We start from the raw sequence: 22,258 nt of genomic DNA, 5'->3' as shown, positions 1-22,258 counted from the left end.
ACTCCGGTAGCATTGATCACCTATGTGAGGACTCAGAGTGCAAGACCTGATCCCAGCGGCTGAGGATCTTAAAAGGGCTTTGAGATAAGGTGCTGGACTACAGACTGAAGGGTGGTAGCTGAAACCTACCAACAGAAGGTGAGACTCTCTGCTCCATAAAGAGTTACAATCTCTGGCTGGGGTTTTGTTTTGTTTCTTGAGGCTGGTTAGTTCTGTTCTGCTCATGTTGTTTGGGAATGTCTATAAAATATAAGCACATGGTCAGATATAAAGACGGATGGATGGTTGAAAACACTAGAGAGGAGGGGATCTCTGGAAAGAAATTTTTTAGAATTCTGAAAGAAGCCTAGAGTAGCTAGTCATTGTAGAAGATAAAGATGCAGGAAAGGAGAGGCTCAGATTTAAATCAGCAGCTTACTGCCCTCGAGTGGATTGTATATAACTCCTCGTGATCGCATGTGACAGAGGGGAAGTGTCCCTGTGCATTCCTGGCTGTTGAAAGCCTCGGTTGGCAGTTAGCAGCCCCATACACAACCCCCTACACCATCAAAGAGTAGAGCTCTAGGTACCCAAAGAGAAGAGTCTTCGAAGAGGTCAGTAGAGATAAAAACACCCACAAAGGAGTGCATTAGTAACTTGTGAGAATGTTGATTCCATAACACTTTGTGAAAATAAACGAGATTTCCTGGGATAATGAATGACTGGATGGGAAAACGAGAAAACTAAATGAGACAATAAAAGCAGAAAAATGTTCTTAGCAAGCTTGATTATGAGATAGAACAGTAGCAAGAAAGCAGGGTGGGCTTGTCTTATTGTGCTTATTGATATCGAATAAATCTGAGAGTGTTTACAAAGTGACGGGAAAGAGTTAAAATAGTGGGAGGAATGATTGGTGGATTCAATCAAGCCTCATTGACAGATTGAGGTCCCTGAGGCAGCCAAAGGGATACAATAGGAAATGTCCACAAAGTAATTAGCACCTTTTTCTGTCCCTGTCAGCATCCAATTCATTGACTCCTCCACCACCTCTAACATGGCCTCTGTCACATAAAAGTGTTCGATAAATGTTTGTCAAATAAATGAACTAATGAGTGAATAAAAGAAGGAGTGAAAGAGATAAAAGAGGAAGGCTAAAATGGCCTGGTTGTAGATACTTTTTAGGCTATGCGGTAGGAGATGCCGGGTTCTTATAAGCTGACCTCTATTTTCTGAATGAAGTAGTCGAAAAATGACTGATACTGATGAGGGATCTCGCAGCAGCAGGGGGCATAGACAGCAGGGGCGGGGGCATGGCAGTTTCTCATGAGCATAGGAGAGGGAGATGACAGGTAGAGTTAATAGCATCCTGTCCCACTCATCATAAGAATAAACTGTATGATGGCAAGTCATAGATCATATTAATTTCACAGTGGGATCTTTACACTTTGGAGAGAGTCTGTCCCTAGATGAATTCCAAATAAAATATCTTACTCAAGCTATTGAAGAGAATCTACTCCTGAAGCTCTTTTTGGGTGGCGTCATTTTCAAATGAGATGTGTTCATTGACCCAAACTAGCAGGCACTTATTGCCCTTGAAGTTGAAAGTGAAGACAATCTTCAACCAGTGCAATGTCACATTTAGCACTTAGTTTCCCTTTCCCAGGCAAAGAACTAAGATAAAGGGCTAAACCAAAACTCAAGAAACTAAACTACTGCCATCAAGGTCTATACTGACTCGTATCAACCCTATAGAACAGGGTAGAACTGCTTCTGTGGGTTTCCCAGACTATAACTCTTTTCAGGTGTAGAAAACTACATCTTTCTCCCAAGGAGTGGCTGGTAGATTTTGAACCGCTAACCTTGAGGATACCAGCCCAACCTATAACCACTACGCCACCAGGGCTCCTTACAAGGCCAAAGATCTGTGATAAAGATTGAATTTGATAACTTGCCATGGGGCAGGGATTCTTCAAACTCACTGCCACAGAGTCAATTATGGCTCAAAACAACCCAAATTCTGACCCATTGAGACCCTGTTTGACAGGGTGTGGATGTTTCTAAGACTATAACTCTATCAGGGAGCGGCTGGCTGTTTCAAACCGCCTACCTTGGGGCTAGTAGCCTAACTAATGTGTAACTCCTACACCACCAGAGCTCTATTTGCCTGCATTGGAAGCCAAGTGTTTCAGTCACTCCCACCCCCCTTATTCAGAAAGACTGAGAGGGTCCCCTCCTGGGCAGTCACTCCTGCGTCACAACCCTGAGGCAGGTTCCTTTGTTCACATCTCCAGCAATGTGTCCTGAAGTCTCAGTCCATTCTTGTTCCCCTCAAATGACTTGGCTCCCTGTGCTTTCTCTCTGAAGGTTGCTTTTAAAGGAAAGAAATGCAGGAGCCATCAGTCCTGTGACAAAGTGACCCTTCACTTTGCACTGTTCCTCACGTTGCTACGGACTTTCCCTCCAGGGAAGAGTCCATCATGAGGCACAAACACTCAGTGAAATCAACACAGGTAAGGGTGCTCGGCCCTGCTCACTCATCAGCAAGGATATTGGGTTCTGTGCCTCATAAATACTAATGGCAAAAGGCAGGGAGGCTGCACATAATAACAGTAATAACAGTCTATCAGCACACCGCTCTTAACACCATACAATGCAGGATGTTTGTTTATTCCCGAGGGGTGCTCTCTCGACTCAAGGAGTCTGTGCCAGCCACTCAAGATCCAATGCAGACCCAGAATTCAGACAGGTGGAAAACCAGTATTGACCATGACTCTTAAGCTAATTACTAGCAACCTCTGCTGCAGTGCCTCCCTGCCTCCTCCTACTGCCTCAGGATAATTAATCAAGCGAGGCTTCCTATCATCATCTTAAGCATGCTTCCAAATAGGCAGACATCAGGGCACAGAAAGAGAAAACTCTCTGGAATTTTGGTTTTTGAATCGTGCAGGCTGAGGTGCCAGAAGAAATCATATGCCTTCTCTGTGGTCTGTGAGCTGAGGATCCCTGATGGGTTACATTTGGGGCCACAACCTCACCATCCTCAGTTCAAAACCACCAGCCAATCCATGGGGAAAAAGTGAGGCTTCAGCCTTGGAACGCAGAGGGACGATTCTACTCTGCCCTCGGGGAGGGACCGCTCTGAGTCAGAATTGACAAGATGGCAGTGAGTTTGCTTGTTCAGTTAGCCTGTGTAACACAGCTTATGCACTCAGCAGCTACCTATTCAAACCCACGGGAGAAAAGACCTGGCGAACTGTTTCCCTAAATATCCCAGCCTCTGGGGGAATTGCCTTTCCTGCGGGATGACTCTGAATAGGAATGGACTCAGTGGCACATGAAATGCAAAACCATGCCACTGAGTCATTACTGATCCGCAGAGAGCCCACGTGGCGTGCTGAGGCTGTAATCTTTATAGGAGCAGATGGCAGGTGGTTAGGGATCATTGAGTGGGTTCCAACCCACAGCAACCTTATGTCCAACAGAACAAAACACTCCTGCCCTGCCCGTCCTCACAGTTGTACTGATGCTTGAGCTCATTGTTGTAGCCACCTTCTAGAAAGCCTTGCTCTCATCCACCGCCCCTCCTGTTTACCAAGCATGATGTCCTTCTCCAGAGACTGGTCACTCCTGACAACATGTCCCAAGTACATGAGAAAAGTCTCCCCACCCTTGCCTCTCAGGAGCACTCTGGCCTTACTGCTTCCAAGACAGATTTATTTAGCCATCTATGGTGCTTTCAATATTCTTTGCCACCACCACAATGCAAATGCATCCATTATTCTTTGGTCTTCCTTATTCAGTGTCCAACTTTCACATACATATGAGGTAATTACAAATATGAAGATTTGGGGCAGATGCTCCTTAGTCGTTAAAATAACCTCCATGCTTTTCAATCCTGCATCTAACTTCATCTTTTTTTCTGGTGACTTTGAACGCCAGATGTCTGTCTCTGGGGTTGAACTTAGCAGTCAGACGTTTAACCTACGGTGCCGTAAGGACATTTAGCAGCAGTCAAAAGACAAAATCTTCTGGGTGTGACAGAATAAATGATTCTTTCAATTGGTCATTAAACCACTGGTTAATGGTCATTAAGATACTCTTAGGAGCATGTAAGGAAGCTATTCTATTTATTTCCCAAATCGACAACTTATTGTAAGCACACTGTCAAATAACACTTCTGTCTTCTGAAATGTCACAGAGGAAAGTGATGAGGCTCAGAATTCTCTTTATTCAGTAAGCTCACCTTGCTTTGTCTGCCACACTGAAGCCACACAACTCCAAGAAGTAAGGAAAGAGGTGACGTGCTTAGTAACACCTAAAAATATAAAGAATGTGTTGAAAAACACAGATAACATCAAAAAGGCAACTTAAAACCTAGTGGTTAGCAGGAATAAAACTCACAAAAGCATTTTTCCCTAAAGGGAAATATAAATGCTGCATTTAGAAATAAGGCTTCTTGATCAATTGGGATACAGTCATGTTGAGAGAAATACTATTACCTTTGTAATGAGTAGCCACTTTCTCCTCTTCTCGCTAGCCAATATGTGCATGTAGATCTTAGACAGACTGCTGCCAGATGCCCTGCAGGCAGTTCCAACTCAGAGCCACCCACGTACCACAAGGAAGCACTCTCCCATCCTGCACCATCCTCACAATGTGGCGATGTTCGAGCCTATTGTTGTAACCACGTCATCTGTGTCATCCAGGATCTTCCTCCTTTTTGCCGTCCTTCTACTTTACCCTTCCCTCTCTAGGGACTGGTCTCTCCTGACACCATGTCCAAAGTTTGTGAGAGAAAGTCTCCCTGTGCACATGTACAAAGAACATTCTGGTTGTACTTCTTCAAGACAGACCTCTTTGTTCTTTCAGCGGTCCATGGTCTGTATAGATATATAAATACAGACATCAGCTATGTCTACAGTCATCTTAAGGAGTTGGACATACTGTCTCTTCGCAATGTGTTCCATCAACTTTAGTTCATCCCTAAAGCCCTGAGGAACAGGACCGCTCTTTTCAGTAGCAGAGACATATCCCACTGCCATCTCACTGCAGACTAGAAGCAGTGGGGTTCTCCTACACATACAAATACTGTCATGTACATCTCCCAGACTCGTGGCTGCGGAGTCAAAAACAAACCCAAATCCATTGCCAATGAGTCAATTCCAACTCAGCGTCCTAACATGGGTTTCTGAGACATTGACTCCTTACGGAAGTAGATAGCCTCATCTTTCTCCCAGAAAGCAATTGGTTGGCCCAATGAACTGACCTTTGGGTTAGTAGACCAAAGCTTACCTGGCAGCACCACCCTAGATCGGAGAGTTTCTAAAATTTTACCAAGTGATTATTACAACCCTCCGTAGACCCCTTTCCTCCCAGCTCAGGAATCACCGTTTGAATATTCCACTTTGGATTCCTTGGTTAATATCATGCAGAAAGAATTTATAAGAATATTTCATGATATCACTTGTAATCAAAATCTTTGTGTTTGAAGACTCACATTAGAAAACAGTTCAGTTCAAAGTACATAACATTTGAAGACCATGAGAAAGAAGACAAGTCCCTGGGGGTGGTAAGAGAACACTGCTATTTCCCTGAGGGGTGGCTTTGGTACTCATTATTTGGGTCCGCCCGGTGTCTTTGGTACTCATTATTTGGGTCTGCCCGGTGTCTTTGGCACTCATTATTTGGGTCTGCCCGGTGTCTTTGGTACACATTATTTGGGTCTGCCCGGCATTCCGTTCCATTATGCATGTACATAAGGTCTCTGTGTGTCAGCTCAACTCAATGGCAACTGCCACCAGCGACAGGGTGCCTCTCTTCTGGAAGAGTAGCTGCCAGGACTTTTTAAAGTGAAGTTAACTCATGACTTTCTAAGGTATTGGTAGGGTAATAAGGCTAACCATGATGCTGTTTAGACGAGAGATCTCATTTTAAATCAAAACACACATTTCCCATAGGTTCTGTTTCTTTTTCATAATTCAATGAAGAATTTGGGGTGGGGTGTGTATGTATAAATCACAGTAGTTTGGAATGTCTTTTATGCCATTGTGTATCTTTTTAATGCTCAATTGTTCCAGGAATAGCAAACTACAGCTATGGGCCACGTTTAGCCTCTGCTGATTTTATTTTTAATAAAATTTTGTTGGAAGGCAGCCATGCCCATCCATTTATATTCTGTGGCCGACTTCACACTCCAGGGCAGAGCTGGATAGCTGTGACAGAGACTGCACAGCCTACAAGGGACTACACCTTACTTAGCCCTATGCAGCGAGGTTTGCTGACCACTACATTATTCCTATTACAGGTTTATTTGTGAACATTCCAGGAGGCTTCAAGAAGTTCGTGTGAAAATGAAATGACATGATAACAGATTTTTCTACCAATGCTTTGAAGCCTCTTTGTATTATATATTTGACACAGTGCTGAAGCATAACACGCACTCAAGAGATAAATGATAAATAACGAGTTACTGGATAGGCCTGGACTCCACAACATGACCAACAGGGAAGTTCAGATGTATCCCACTCCTTGCTCACATTAGCATCACTTGCCTTCGTTTGGGTTCTGTCTTCCCAGTAAATGTGCTTTGCTCACTCTCTCGGGCTTCAGCAGACTCTAACATCACAAATTTGTATTCTCTAGATCGAGGGTGGCATACAGTTCAATCGTGTTCTTGGGCTTCCTGAGTGACAGAGAAGCCACAACGACTGAATGTAAAGAGTAGACAGAACAGAGAGAACAGAAGCGGGATGTCTCTTTTGGAATCAAATTCCATCTTCCTTTGGTCGATTTTAACATAGTGTCAGTCAAAATCCAGTAAAGGGAACTGAAATCGGCATAAATCACATTGCAGAAGCATTTACAGAGCCTTACATTTCTTAAGTTCTTTGTAGCAGCTTATCAATTGTTCTTTATTCCTGCACAATAATGAGCCGCCCTCTGGGAATTTTTCTTCTTCATGATTTCAGTCTGATCCACCATGTACATTCTCCTTTTTTCTTTTCTTTCTTTTTTTTTTTTTTTTGCTTTTGAACATTTTTTCCCCAACAGTTTTATTGGCCAGTAACTTACATAACTTCTAGATCAATTATTCAATCATATCAAGAAGAATTGTACAATCACCCCCACACATCAATTTTTTAGAGCATCCCCCCTCCCATGGTTAAATCGCCTCCAAGATGAATTATGTAACAACAATCCATTCTAGTGTTTGCCCCCATCTTCACTTTACTCCCAAGATCCCCTTACCCTCCCCTCCTCACCCCTGTAGTGTTTCCTATATCCCCTTGTATCAGTTATTCACATTATGTATCCACTCCTGTGCTTCATAGTCAGGAGACCCAACAGAAAACGACAAAAACCAAAATCACACTAAGGTGGTAAGGCTAAAAACATACATAATAGAAAATATATACAAATATGTGTAAGAAGAAACAGACACTCCCCACCCCACCCCCCCAAAAAAATAAACATTTAAAAAACCAAAGAAGATTTTCTGCCATGGAACTAATAAGAGATATTTTCACCCAGAACTTATACAAGTCCTGTCTATAGGTTGTTCAGCTGGCCAGGTATCAAGGTCGATCCAGCATAATCAAGATTACAATGGTCTTTGCCTGTTAGGTAGTTTGAGACTCTGGCATGTGGCTAGAGTGTATCTGCCAATGGCCTGGTCTGACTAAGATACTCTGTAGATAGGTTTGGAGTACAACCGTCCCCCAGTTCCTTCAATAAATTGGGAGTTCACAATTTTTGCTATCATGCCTTCCTCCTCACCATATTTGAATTTTGTAATTGTCATCTCTGGATCCCACAAGTTGCTGTGCTTCTCCGTGTGGACTGAGTTGACTCCTTGCTTAAATGCCTGTGTGTTTTAATACCAGCCTTAAGACCCCAGACACTATTCTGATTAATAGCCAGGCACCATCTACTTTCTTCACCACTCTTTGTTGTAGCACCCTTATCTTCAGTGAGCATTTCGTGAAGATGAGTACTGAGCAGGGCCATGGTGTAAGAATTAATTGTTTTTAAGTTAAAATTAGGATTTAGTGTGAGCTCAAAACTCATTCCTGGATCTATGCCTTTTTTTTAATTTGCTGTAATCTGGGACCTAATACATTTGTCGTATCATTCCATAATTCAATCATGTCAAACATAATTGTATAATTTATTCCATAATCATACATGTTTTCCAAAACATACTTTTCCTTCTTGGACTTCTTGACATCAGCTCCCTCTTATCTTCCCCATCCCTCTAAGTCCCCCTCCCCCCACGTGCCTGTTATAGTTTCTTTCCCTGTAGGGTAGGATCAACATCCCTGGCTTTCATTTCCCAAAAAATAAAGAAACAAATAGCACGGGCTTTAAGAGGGTGGGCCCCAATGGCGATGCACCCATGAGAAACACCTAATACAAATGAGCATAAACCGAATGGCCATCACAGGATTGCTGAAATAATACGTGTCTCAATACAGCATACAGGGTGTTGATATACCAAGACCTTGTGGGTTAACCAACCAACAGTACACCGCCCTTGGTACAGCTGTCTTCTACCTCAGGAGCCATGTGTTTTCTGGCTTCAGACCTCCAGTTACAGGTGTGTCTGGGGTAGAGTCAAGTTCACTCAATGGAATTCCTAGTTGGAGTCTCATCAGTGCAGCCACTGGAGCATGACATGCACGGCGAAAATCCAGGACTCAGTGTTCCAGTGTTCTGTAGCATCTGGCCTGGGTTCTCAGGACACCCCCAGAGTCCCTAGGTCAGTTCTGTCCTCTTGCTGCATGCCACTAAAGACGCTCCCTACCTAGTGATCCCAAGAACATCCTCAGACTCTCCAACCCCTAGGTGGCAGTCAGCCCTCCCTCCCGTCCCCCCAACAGACATGCACCTATGTTCACCCTGACTTGACCATTCCCTCTCCCCCCTATTGCACTGCCCCTCTCATCAGTAAACCTCATCCCTCTGATAGGGCCATTTCCCTCTCCAGGGGACTTCACCCCAGATCCACAGGGCTATCACTCAGCAGACCGCATCCCACACACCTACCCCACCCCACCGCTGCCCCTCTACCCGAACCATCTGATCCCGGCTGTCCAGAGGTGCCCTCCGGCCCAGTGGCCAACACTATGCTTACTTTAGAGGACACTGTGTAGTTCGTTGGCACAGGTTGGGCTCTTTACCAGGCTGTCTGGTCTCCCACCAGAAGACTGGATGCCCTGCTAGCTGGAGCTTATGCTGATTTTGCTGCTTGTTCCTCCCGCAGTGGATACATATGGTATTTGTCTTTTTGTGTTTGTGTAACTCTCTTAGCATGTCTTCCAGATCCCTTCATGCATTGAGGTGGTTCGTGATTTCATTGCTGTTTTTAGGGATGTGTAGTATTCCATTGTGTGTCTGTACCAGAGGGAACCACTGTGTGTCTGCTATTGATGGGAATTTAGGCTGTTTCCAGGTTCTTGAGAAGGAATTTTGGCTTTTTTTTTTTTAGTTTTTAATTTCAAGCATTATTTTATGCCAAGCACTGTTTTAGACCTGGAGAGGAAATTTGAAGTGCACATTCCTGGTACCAACTTCTCACATAAAAGAGAAGAAACCAGATGCAAAATACTAAGCGCATTTCTGCCGAGGGCTGCAAGTGGCTACGGGCCACAGGGAATGCCAAGGAGAGATCAGACATCAAATATCACCAGTGAATGATTCATTCATGCATGGCAGGCCCTCTCTAGAAGGATGTCCCTGGCAGGGTAGGATGTTGACTTCAAGTGCCACCAAGCAGGCTTTGACTCAGCAGCCCCTGGGTGCAACATTGCCCAGGCCTGTGCCATCCTCACAATCAGCACTCTGCTTGAGCCCATGTTGAAGCCACTGCGTCAGTCCATGTTGTATGAGGGTCTTCCTATTTGACCTTCCACTGTCCTTGCATGCTGTCCTTTTTCCAGGGACTGGTCTTTCCTGAGAACATGTCCAAAGTATGTGAGGATCTAAGAATCATTCTGGCTCTACATCCTCCAGGACAGATTTGTTTGTTCTCCTGGAAGCCTGTGGTCCTTTCGATATTCTTCCTCGACACTAGAATTCCAATTTAAATCCATCACTTCTTTGGTCTTCTGTTTTCACTGTCCAGCTCTCGAGTGCGTGTGAGAAAATGGAGAAGACCGTGGGCTGGGTCAGGTGCACCTCAGTCTGACAAGTAGCATCTTGACGTGGGTCAGGGCTTTTGTCTAGATATGCTGGCTTTTCTGGATCTGTCTGTCGTTCCTTCGTCGGTAAGACATAGAAGCTATCTAACTCAAAGTGTTATGAAGATTAAATAACGCAGCAAAGCGCCTGGTGCCATTTGAACAATAGTAAGTGTTCAATAAAGTATTGGTATTCTTAGTGTACTACTATGAAAGCCTGTAAGTGCAAAGAAATTCCATTCAATCTGTTAGGTTAATAACATGATGACAAAGCCAATGGTCCCTTCCAACACCGCAGATTTGAAGATGGGGTAAAGGTTCGTCGCAGAGTCTCATATTAGGAAAGTACAGCGCATTCTATGAAGTGTTCTGAAGTTCTCCTTGCAATTGATTCTGGTACTTTTTGGTCCATGTAGTCAAAGCAAGCATGAGAAAGCTTTGAGTGATGAAGCTTTGAGTGGAAGCCAGGTCGTTTAGCACACCAGCGAGTGGAAAGCAGGGGGAAAGGTCTGTGTTATGAGCTGCCCAAGGAAAGAGACGCACCTCCCCCACTTTGGTTGTCTCTCTCAGTTCTTCTAGGCCAGCCAGACAAGGAGCCCTGTAACTCAGATGGGCCCGAGCATGGAACACGCTGTCTCTCTGGGAGGAGGCACGGGTGGAGGAGGAACTGGCTGCCTCCCAGGCACTCAGAGCCCCACGAGGAGGGACTTTGTCTAAGACCTTTTGGGAGGCAAGGAAATGAAACACTCACAATGAACTTGGCAGCTCGAAGAAGGTCACTTCTATTTAGAGATCACCTTCCTGTGCCTCCATCATTCATTCGCATTTACAGTTTTTCAAGTCCTTGACAGCTGAGCAGAGGAAGGAGCAGGTGGTGATCTGTTGGTCTGCACAGCAGACTCTTGTCCTTACTGTCACTGTTATCGGCCATTGAGGTGACTCAGGGTGACCCTGTGAACAAAGGGATCCGACCACTGTGATCCACAAAGTTTTCCTCGGCTGATTATTCAGCAGTAGATCCCCACTTTTCTTCCTCGTCTAGAATTTCCTCAGAAGCCAGCTCAGCGGCAGAGCAACACCCCCACCTCTGAAGACAGATAAAGGATGGTTGCACTTACAGTGCATTGTGGGAGAATCAAACACAAGTCTCTGCATAAGAAGCAAGGACTGAATCACTGAATTGTATCCCTGAGTCACCACTTAGCGGAGAATCGCAGGGACCAGACACGGTTGGGAAGTATCTCCCTCAGAGAGAATGGAGCGCTTCAGAGAAGCATTACCACGAACAGCTGCTCACTCCCAATCCGAAGTCCCATTCAGAATGTTCAGGTCCCAGATCCAGGAGAAGTAGCCGGACCCCAGAGAACAGAGGTGAGGACTGTAAAGCCAATGGTTAGGAGGGCAGCCTTTTCAGGGTGCTTAGTCATTTGCCAGTCGTTCACCTGGAAGACAGAAAATGTCGGAAAAGGCTAAAGAGCAAGCTTAGCCCGCAGCAGATGAGCGGTAGCATTATTCCAGCGTGGCTCCTGAAAGAATGCAGGACATTTTATTTTCTAAACGGCTGTGTTATTGAAACTGGAATCCCAGTGCTGCCAGCTGAGTTTTTCCCTTCCCAGCGTGTTTCCAAATATCTGCCTCCTGTGAACGAGAAAACATCCAAGCAACACGAGGGGAGGCAGCCTTCCTCCATGACAATGATCCAGCTCTGGAATCAATACGGAAACCTCCGAGTCACAAGACTTACTAGGATTCGGGAAAGTTTTGCATCTAACCCTCCAGTGTAGTTGGAAATCTTACCTAGCACGCAGCTGTTCTTCACCCTTAGCAGAAGGGTCCTACCGTGAACATGGAAACCTACATCCCGTCGACTCTCCGTGAAACCGTGTGAACGGAAACCTCCTCCTTAGCTGCTCCCTGCACAAACCCCAGGGCAGAGTCCGTGCCCGGCTCCCTGCTCCCCCAAAACTAAACACTCAAAGCCCACTGACAGTGAGTGGATTCTGACTCCGTGACAGAGCACATCTTCTCAGGGTCTCTGAGACTGTACATCTGGGCCGGAGCAGACAGGCTTGTCTTTCCCCGGTGGAGCAACTGGTAGGTTTACATGGCAAGTCATTCAGTGAGCAGGCAAATACTGAACCCACTGAAAAAAAACTATTTCCAACCATTAAGCCCAGGTTTTCTTTTTCAGTTTTTCAAAATCCAGGAATAGGGATTTCCTTTCATCAACTACAAGGTTCTATAATAAAGCAAAAAAAAAGACGTTCAAGTTGAACGCACCCGTCCTTCAAGTGTGGCTGTCTTAGGGGGAAAATTAGGCTTCTAATCACAGAGCCTCTCTTCTCCTGAGCAATTGACATGTAACTTAGCCGAGCCCTTGGCACTGCTCAAAGTTCCTTCACTCCAAGTTCCAACTATTCACATGTTTACTACTCTAATTTGCACTTGAACACGCAAAGCTTCCTGGAGTCAGCCACACTAGCCTTGCATGCATAGCTCTGTGCAGAGTCCTCTGAAGCTTAGTGACTCCCTTATGAACTCAGCTGTAGGGGACAGACCAGACCGGTGTTTGAAGCCCCCAGTGACTCCACAGGGGAAAAGATTACAGACATCAAAAGGCACTGGGGCATTTCTGCTCCGTCCCATGGAGTTGCTGCGAGTCAGAATCAACTTGATGGTAGACCAGCAGCTGCAACTCTTACTGCTGGTCCCTGCGTGGTGCCCATGGTTTGAGTTTGACCACTACCCCGAAGATGGGTGGGTTATACCCACCAGGGGAGGTCCTGGAAAAAAGACCCAGTCATCTATTTCCATAAAAATTCCTCTGGGGAATCATTCTACTTTGTAACAATGGAGTCACTGTGAGTTGGAATCAGCTCGAAGGCAATGGTTTTGGGGTTTTTGGTTTTAGTACTTTTAGGAAAGAACTCGGCGGTGGAGTGGTTACCTGTGGTGCTGCTACCTGCAAGATCGGCAGCTGAAAACAAGCAACTGCTCCTGGGGGAGAGAGGAGGCTTTCCCAGTAGAGTTACCGTCTCAGAAATCACAGAGGCAGTTCTACCCTGGCCTACAGAGTCGCCATGTGTCCATGGACTTGACCGCAGTGAGCTGGAGTAAACTCTCCGGGGAAGGATCCCATTGTAGGCCACACAGTCATATGCTGGCCTGTCACTCCAACTGCTACCTTCCCAAAGCAGTGTGAGCGCAGACTCTGCCAGCCATGCAGTACCCCACTGCGAGTTAGACCGGTAGTCCAATGCTCTGTCTCCCAAGTGTCTTCCTCAGGAAACAGCTCTGCTTTCCTTAGCAACCCCAGACATTTTTTTTAAAAGAAAATCATTTTATTGTATAAACCACACTTAGAAATGTATACTCAAAAATATCCTACCTCGCCATTATTTCCCCTATGTCTTTTTTCTTTTCCAACCATTACTAAATACAACCAGTGTTTCTCTGGTGTGGATCTCCACTAATATTTTTAAGGACATTTTAATCAGGTAGAGGCCCCCCCCAAAAAAAACACCCCTGAACGTCTTGCCAGAATGGCTATTCTGAATGGGACATTTAGATTCAGCACTTGACAGATGGAGTCAAGAACTTGTGTGCTAGACTCCCCAGGTAAAATCTGTAGATAATTGATAATGCATAATACAGCACTGTATAATTTCACCACTGTGAATCATCACTCCAATTTTACTCAATTCTATTACCCTTTAACTGACATCAAGTTGATTCCAAGAGCTTTCCAGGCCCCATCATTTAATTTTTAAACCCTACGGGTGATCTCCCTCCATGACACAAGCCACCTCACATTGATTATAACTGTCCTTTTAAAACTGTGTGTCCCATCACTGACCAAGTCAAAACATAGCAGAGCAATCTGCAAGAGGAAATTCCCAGAGCTCCTAATCAGTGCAAAGGCTTGACCCCATTCAGATTTATTTAATTATCAAGTTTATCCTTCAATTGGCTCAGTTACTGTAACAAGATGTAAGGGTCATTGGTCACTTTGCCAAGACCAGCCTGAGAGCAAACTATTCTGAGTTACAGAACACTCTGAGAATATGCAGCCAGGCCAAAGGACATGGACAGAGTCCAAACTCAGAACATATTGCTACCATTTAAGAAAGGCATTAGAATATTAAAGCCTAATGGTTTTTTATTCATTAACAAAGACAAGGTTTCCAGAAGGAAGTATACATTTGAAAATGAAAAAAGTACAGCCAGGAGAAGAATAAGAAGTAGAGATTTTGGCTGATTTACAGAGCCCTAAATTCAAGCACAACTCCATTGTCGTATTTTAACATTGTGAAAAAACAAGTCTTATTTAATAATAACTCAGCTGTGCATAGAACATTTATTATATGGCAGGTACACAGGTAAAGATTCCTCCCAACATTACTTGCAATAAAAGTGTGATAAAATTATTTGTTGCAGATTTATTCTGTCCTTAAAACCACAAAACAGAGCTTTCACATTTTATAATATGAGACCCAGAATTGATAAAGAGTCCATTCAAAGTTTTTCCTAAAAATGTTTACTGTGATGCCCTTGAAATTCCTCATTGGAAAAGCATGAAATTTTCCTCAAGTGCAAGTGATGTGACCATCCCCTCCTGTTGTGAGGCTTTGTCTTTTTAGGGCTCAAGCAGTGCCCAGAAATATACACATTCTGCCACTGAAGGGCAGTTACATGTCTGAACAGACTGTGAACCTTTTATTAAAGAAGGTGTGGTTTTTTTCCTTGAGAATTCCTTTTAAAAAAAACTCTTCAGATTGTTTTTAAGAATATTTCTTTTTTTTTCTTTTTTTTAATTTTATTTTAACAATTTATTGGGGCTGATACAATTCTTTTCACAGTTCATACATATACATACATCAATTGTATAAAGCACATCTGTACAGTCTTTGCCCTAATCATTTTTTTCTCTTTTCTTCTTTTACATTTTATTAGGGACTCAAACAACTCTTACCACAATCCATACATATACATACATCAATTGTATAAAGCACATCCATACATTCCCTGCCCCAATCATTCTCAAGGCATTTGCTCTCCACTTTATTTCTTTTAAAGGTGTAATTAGCTGTGTCCTCAAATCAATGTCCTTCTCTATAACATCATTTCTTCAATACTTTTGTTTTCATGAACTTAAAAAAAAAATAACAGTTACTCAAGAAGCCAGGATTCCAGGTCCAGAGATGTACCATGATCTCCATTACTTACAGGAAATTAGAATGATCTCAGCAACATCTTCAGCACCCCAGGAAAGCGTATCATCAATGTAAATGTGGCAATTAAGATGATGACTGATAATCACTGTGATTAGGAACAAAATCGTATGTTTAATCAGCACCTTGAAGGACATGTATTTCCACATTCCATGGTTTCACCATCGCTGACCCCATAACCCTCAACTATCAAATGCCAACTAAGTGGACATGGTCACCACCACACCTGACTGTTCTGTTATCATTGTTGCTGCCCTTGGCGGGAAATGCCCTCTATTTGGTTCCAGCATGCAACACACAGAGCACGTCACGGGCAACTCCCACACGCCCTCACAAGTAGCATACTGCTTGTGTGCACGGAGGCAGCCCCTGCGTCATCCGGCTCCTTCTGGGTCTCCTGCTTGACTCCGACCTTCTGCTCTACCAAGCACGTCTTTCTCCAGGATTGAGTCCTACGGATTACATAGTCAGTCAGACAGTATTTTGCTTCTAAGGAGTTCTCTGGCTGTATCTCTTCCAAGATCGCAGAGCTCCTTCTTCTGGAGCACATGGTACGCTCAGTTTTCTTCACCAACGCCAACATTTAAAGGCATCAGCGATGCTTCTCTGGTCTTCCTGACTCGTTGTCCAGCTTTCGCGGGTCAACCAGGCTATTGAAAACACCAGGCTGTGTCAGGCATATCCTCAGCCTCCATGTGACATCCTTCCTTTTCTAACTCACGCAAAAAAAAAAAAAAAAAAAGGTCTTTTTCAGATTTTCCCAGATTTATTTCCATTAATAGCAAGTAAATTTTGTTTTCTTAAAATGTTAGAGTTCAAAATACCTTTACGGGTTGTTCAAATTTTACATTTCTTATTCCGAGTGAACGTAGTTTAGACAGGAGTCATGAGATCCGCCCAAGTTCCTTAGAACCATAATATGCTTGCTTTCTCTTTCCTCTATGCCTGCCATACTTTGTGATTAAGTCACAAAAGAATTTAGCAAGCTGATAGCACAGACTTATTTCCAAAGGAAGAGTATCCATATGATAGTAACCCCCGCCCTCACACATCTCTCTCTCTTTTTTTTTTTTTTTTTCGGAATTGTACAGAAGCTACTCTTGGGAAAGCTTCTGGTGGCTTTTCATACCGACACTATTTGATATCTCTTTTATGGCAAAAATTTTAACCCATCATCAGTACAAGAATTCTAACTAAATTCAAAATATAAGAGTTCCTTAGGGAGTGGAGGTATCAATCAAATCTCTATGTCTTCCTGGGCTGACAAATAAACTAGTTCTGATCATTAATCAAACTATTCCCAGCTCTATATACATAGAAGCTAGTAAATTGTCACGCTATTAATTGACCTGAAGATTGCCAAACAGATGCTTTTATTGTTTTCTTCATTTGGGGATGTTTTCATTTAATGTTTTATTCCATTTGTTCCCCAGAATAGAGATTGGCCTGAAGGATTCCCACCTGACCTGTTATGACAACCTTTCCCCCTAAGTAGTACTTTCTAGAAGTAACGCACTCCAAGTGGAGTGTGGAAAACCACAAATGGACCTAAAGCTCTCAGGAATTGCTAGCAACAGCATCATCCCTCCCAAATATTTCACACACATTATTGACAGCAGGGAGAGTCTTCAGCTCACTATAGACTGTTGTTTTTGCAATTATCTAGAAAGATAACTAAACCAAGAGTCAGGAGATCTTGACTCAAATGTATAAAAGCTTTTGTTTGTTTTTTTCAATTTGAGAGTTGTATCACTTCATTTGGGAACAAGAATAATTACAAAAATTAAATTTCAACAATCACCTTCAGAATGTTCTCTTGTGTTGTTAAAATCGAGCTATGGCAACACAGAAAATTTATGAATATTTTAAGAATTTGTTAAAAACACTCAGATATATTGGAAATTAACCAGAAATAATTAAGAGAAAAATCAAATAATAGTCTCTATCCTCCTATTGGAGGCCTAGTTTCCTCTTGATCAATCTTAGAAACATTATTATATTTGTTTCATTTACACATCCTTAAATTTTTTTAATGTTTCAAGCAAAAAAGTAAAAAATTCATCAAAAGATTCATTTTACTAGTTAACCTAATCTCCATTTGTAAAGTTTTAACATATTTCAATTGTTTTAATTAAGTAAAATGCTTACAAAGATTCTCTTACAATACAAACTTGGAACTTCAAATCGTTTGTGAGAAAAATTCCACTATCTTTCTATTCCATTTTCCAAGATTTTGAAGCCCCCTCTTAGGAGTATTAGGGCCCACAAAAATGTTGATTATACTTTTTGAAGTGGTTCTTAACATGTTTGAATCTATCCAACCTTTACTTAGGGCTACCTTGTGTCACAATTGGTGCTGAATTCCTGGAGATGGGAATAAGGAAGTGTAGGCCTGTCTGGAGAAGCTCACAGACTAGCTCCCTGCAATAAGCTGGTTAGAGGGGTGATGTCAAAGTAAGTAGAGAGACTGTGGGAGCACAAGGGACAAGCTGCTCTTCTTTAAAGGACAATGAAATGTTGCTCCCCTCACTGATGTAAAATGTAAAGTGGTATGTGGCTACTGAAGGTAAATTAAATGTGTCATCTGATTATGGTAGAGTAAAATGTGAAGTGGATAAATTTCAATCTTTCTGAAATTTAGAAGCAGTTCATGTATTGGGTTTAGAATTATAAAGCATAAAATTATTTGATGACCATATGGGGTTAATACAGTAGGGATCTCATCACTGAAAATATTAAAGATTTTTGTAGAGAGGTTAAAATATAAAGGAAAAAAATAGATGAGCTTTGGCTTACATAAACTTAGATTTAAATCGTGACTCTGTTACTTATTATTCATGTGTGTTTAGGTGAATTATCTCAACCACAATCTCTTCCTATGTAAAATAGAAATAAGATCTTATTTATAGGGTTATTATAAGCATTGTTAGACAATGTTTCCATAGCACCTGTTGAATTACTAGGCCAATCATAAAGTGCTCAAAAGTCATAGTGACAGCGATCTGTTCCCACATCAAGCCCAGGATTCAAATGTAGAGTGCTCTGTTCCTGGCAGAGAGGAGGAGGCTGGTGTCAAGTGTGAAGGAGAGAGTTGTGTAAAAAAAAATCAAGAGTAGCAGGCAGAGAGCAAAGGCAGTGGTAATGGCGATGATGATGATGATGGAAATGAAGATGCTGATGATCCTAGTGCTTCCCAGAACTCAGACTGTTTTTCAATGAATTGAGTCTTTGGCTTCCTAGGAACAAAGAACATGCATCCTCCTAAGCTGACAGTCTGCTTAGGAACAATGAAGCTTCAGTTAACCTCTTGCCCGACTAGACCAGTCCTGTATCTAGAAGAAGTCTGAATCTCTGGAGTGTCTTCCCTGGTATTTTATGAACTGATATGAAAACTGTGTTTCCCACCGAACCACTTCTGTAACTCCAGCTAGCAAAACACGTGTTACTATCGTACACACACTGAGCAGGAAGAGAAGTACATCGTGAATGAGGTAGACAAGGGTAGGTTGTGATCTGGGTCACATTCTTGGAAGAGGGAGCTGCAAAGCATTGAGCACACAAACACAAACGCAAAGTCCTGGAAACAGAGGGAGCCCAGTAGCTTGAGAGTAGGGGGATGATTCATAGGTGGCATATGGGTGGTCCAAAGACAGACAGATAAGGGCTGTGTGTACCTGGTGATAAAGCTTAGAGAAGTTGACATTTGGAGAACCAGACAATGAGGCAAATAATTCCTTTTAAATCATAAGGAATCGCAGCAAGAAGGGAGCAGTATTTCTTACACAGACGTTAGAGGATCCATGGGAAGTTCTTAGCTGAAGGAGAAGAGGTATGGTCAAGGGCAGAAGACTCAGAGTGCTGGGGAGGAAAGCACACTCTCTCACACAGGGGACCAAGATGAATCTCATTAACAGGACTAAGTACAAGGTTAGGACTTGTAGATGCTAATGATATAGCAGGAGTCTAAATGCAGCCTGTTTATTTTTACACAAAGCCCTAAGGTCGGGATAATGCCTTTGGAGGCTTGAATGAAACAGCTAGGAGATTAGGATGGAGGAAGAGCCCGTTCATTCTATTATTCTGAGTACTTTTCAAGGTAAGAATACTTTAAAAGTCTAAACTAAGGGAACTGAACTCTCTCCAATACTATGGAAGACTGGAGAGAAAGGAAAAATGTTTCAAATTGTATAAAGTCTTGCTCTCAGAGAAAAACAATCAGTTGTTATTGCTCCACCTAAAGCAAGCCCAGCTTTAGGGGAACACAGCTTTCAGATTGTTGAAATATCATAATCTCTTTATATTGTCACTGGTTTAAAAAAAGTCATATTTCCATAGTATTTTAAAATCTCAAAGTCCCATCACATTCATTGTTTGATGCAATTTTCTCAATTGCCTCATGAATTAATGAGATAATACGATCAGGCAGGCTTTCTGATGTAAAAATGGAGGTACAGGTGAAATAGTATGGCTTCATTCAGGTAATAAAGCCAATTATGGCCTCAAACTCAGATGATCCAACTTGCGAATTCAGGCCAGCCACCAGAATCTCAGTAAGCAGTCAGGGGAGTGACAGAAGCTACTAAATTATGCCCGTGCATAGTCTTGTCCCCAGGCAATCTTATACATGCGCTTCATGCAGCCTGTCCCACCACATTGTGTACATTGCTGAAATATGCATAAATTTTGGAATTTGTTTTCTCTCTCCTCTCCCTCCCTTTGCTCCACAACAAAGTTGTTCAGTGGTAAAAGCAAACACTTGGGATTTGGGCCACGTTCGATTCCAATCCCAGCTAGAATATGCTGCAGCTTCTAACAAAGTACTTACCTGTGAGAAGTATTTTTCCACTGAATTATCCACTGTGTGGATTAGAGGTTATAATACTGTGTTGGGCCAGGAAGTCTGGAGAAACTAATCCAGTGACACTAATATATGTATAAGAAAGAGCTTCATATCAGGAAATTATATATCTAGAAAGCATCCTAGTCCAGTCTAATTAAATCTATGAATTGGCTGCTAGTCCATAAATTCTTCTTCTGACTCATGCAGCTGTAACGCCCGAAAAGTGAAGTAGGAATCAGGAAGATCACAGGCCAGTGGGTACAGAGTCAAGTAGATCCAAGGTTGGTAGAAGCATGGCAGGGCACCGGACAGCTCCCTGGATCAGGCTGCCCCTGGAGGCAGGCAGGAAGGTGGAGGGGCAGAGAGAGAGAGAGGCTCCCAGTTTCTTCTGGGAGGACTCACCTACAAGGAGGCATCATCAGTCTCGGACCTGATTGGCAGGTTGGACTCCATCTTTACACTCTCATAAAAATTCAAATTGACATAAAATCATCCAACTAACACAAATACCTATTTTGTAGAGCTTTTAAGTTATGTAAACATGACCTATGTGTAACACATAGCAGGTGTGAAGTTACACCTTGTGGGTCTGTTGTTTGAGATAATTTGAAGGGGCAGTATTGGACCACGTTTAAAGTTGACATTTGGGGATGGTTAGTTACAGTTTCTCAGGGCCACATGCAAATTAACTAAAAAATTAATGAGGTTTTCTAAAGCTTTGGGTTCCTTGGGTCATACCTTCTTAGTAACTTTCTTATTTTAGCCACTACAGGAATGGCTAGTTATTGGCTAGAGACGGTATCCAGCACAGGTGTCTACTGTCTCAGGAACTTTACAGCGGAAGCATCCCGGGAGATTGGTTGTGTAAGTACCATCGACAAATGGATGATGGCATCCAGTGAATAAGTACCTCAGCCCCGCTTCCTGAAGACAGACACTTTAGAATTTCATTCCTTGAGCTCCAGTTGCTCATGGTGGTCCCCCTCTCAACAGCACCCCTCATTGTAGATGTCCATCTTGTCTCACGGTGCCGTAGCCACGTGAACCTTTCAGGTAGCGGTGTGCATTAAGCCGTTGTCTCAGACGACACCCAGGGCACTGAAGCTTTGGGGGCCCGTGTTGTGTTCTCATTGTGGTCCTCTCTCTCTTTCGCCACAGGTCACGAAGATGCTTGCAGTGGTCGTGATTCTCTTTGCCCTGCTATGGATGCCCTACAGGACCCTCGTGGTTGTCAACTCCTTTCTCTCCAGTCCTTTCCAGGAAAATTGGTTCTTGCTCTTTTGCAGAATTTGCATTTACCTCAACAGTGCCATCAACCCTGTGATTTACAACCTCATGTCGCAGAAGTTTCGTGCGGCCTTCGGAAAGCTCTGCAACTGCAAACAGAAGCCCACCGAGAAGCCCCCGAATTACAGCGTGGCCCTGAATTACAGCGCCATCAAGGAGTCCGACCATTTCAGCACAGAGCTGGACGACCTCACCGTCACCGACTCTTACCTGTCTGCCACAAAGGTGTCTTTCGAGGACACCTGCTTGGCTTCTGAGGTAACCTTTAGTCAAAGTTGACTTGCGAATTAGGAGAAAATGGACGCCGGAGTAAATAGGAATGTGTGTCGTTATCAACAAGGAGAGGAAGTGGCCAATAATTGGATGTGAAGACAGAGCAGGAAATGTCTTTGTCACGGTCCTAGCAAGTCTTGGCCTTAAGTCCTTCAACGCATGGGAATATCTCCGCTATTCCTTCTTACAGAGAAAGGGAATCCGCTCTAGACAGCAGCCTCAACAAATCAAAGTAAAGCCCTTTCCATTTAAATTGAAAAGTTCACTGTGTTTTCTGAGGCTGTTCAATTTATATCAAAGCTAAGCATGATTTTACATAATTTACACCTTTTTCAAATAACTGGCTTCTCCCCTCAAAGCATATGTAAATATTTGATAGTTGGGGCAGCATGCAGATTTTCAAATGTTTGTATTTAGTGTTTCTTTTAAGACAGTACAGACTATTTTATGACTATCTGAGATGATGGGGA

At 43.1% G+C, this 22,258-nt stretch overlaps 1 protein-coding gene across 1 annotated transcript in view; it reads left to right on the top strand.

Moving 5' to 3' along the window:
* The window catches only part of TRHR (thyrotropin releasing hormone receptor), a 37,875-nt gene extending 16,081 nt beyond the window's left edge, over positions 1 to 21,794 (top strand). Inside the window, exon 2 of the mRNA XM_075550590.1 lies at positions 21,387 to 21,794. Within this exon, the coding sequence (XP_075406705.1) occupies positions 21,387 to 21,794 (408 nt within the window). The remainder of the gene's footprint in view (positions 1 to 21,386) is intronic.
* Positions 21,795 to 22,258: the final 464 nt, after the last annotated feature.

The sequence above is a fragment of the Tenrec ecaudatus genome, chromosome 5, assembly GCF_050624435.1.
Source record: "Tenrec ecaudatus isolate mTenEca1 chromosome 5, mTenEca1.hap1, whole genome shotgun sequence".
Lineage (NCBI taxonomy): Eukaryota > Metazoa > Chordata > Mammalia > Afrosoricida > Tenrecidae > Tenrec > Tenrec ecaudatus.
Note: the sequence above shows the minus strand (reverse complement) of the source record. Positions and strands in the feature narration are given on the sequence as shown.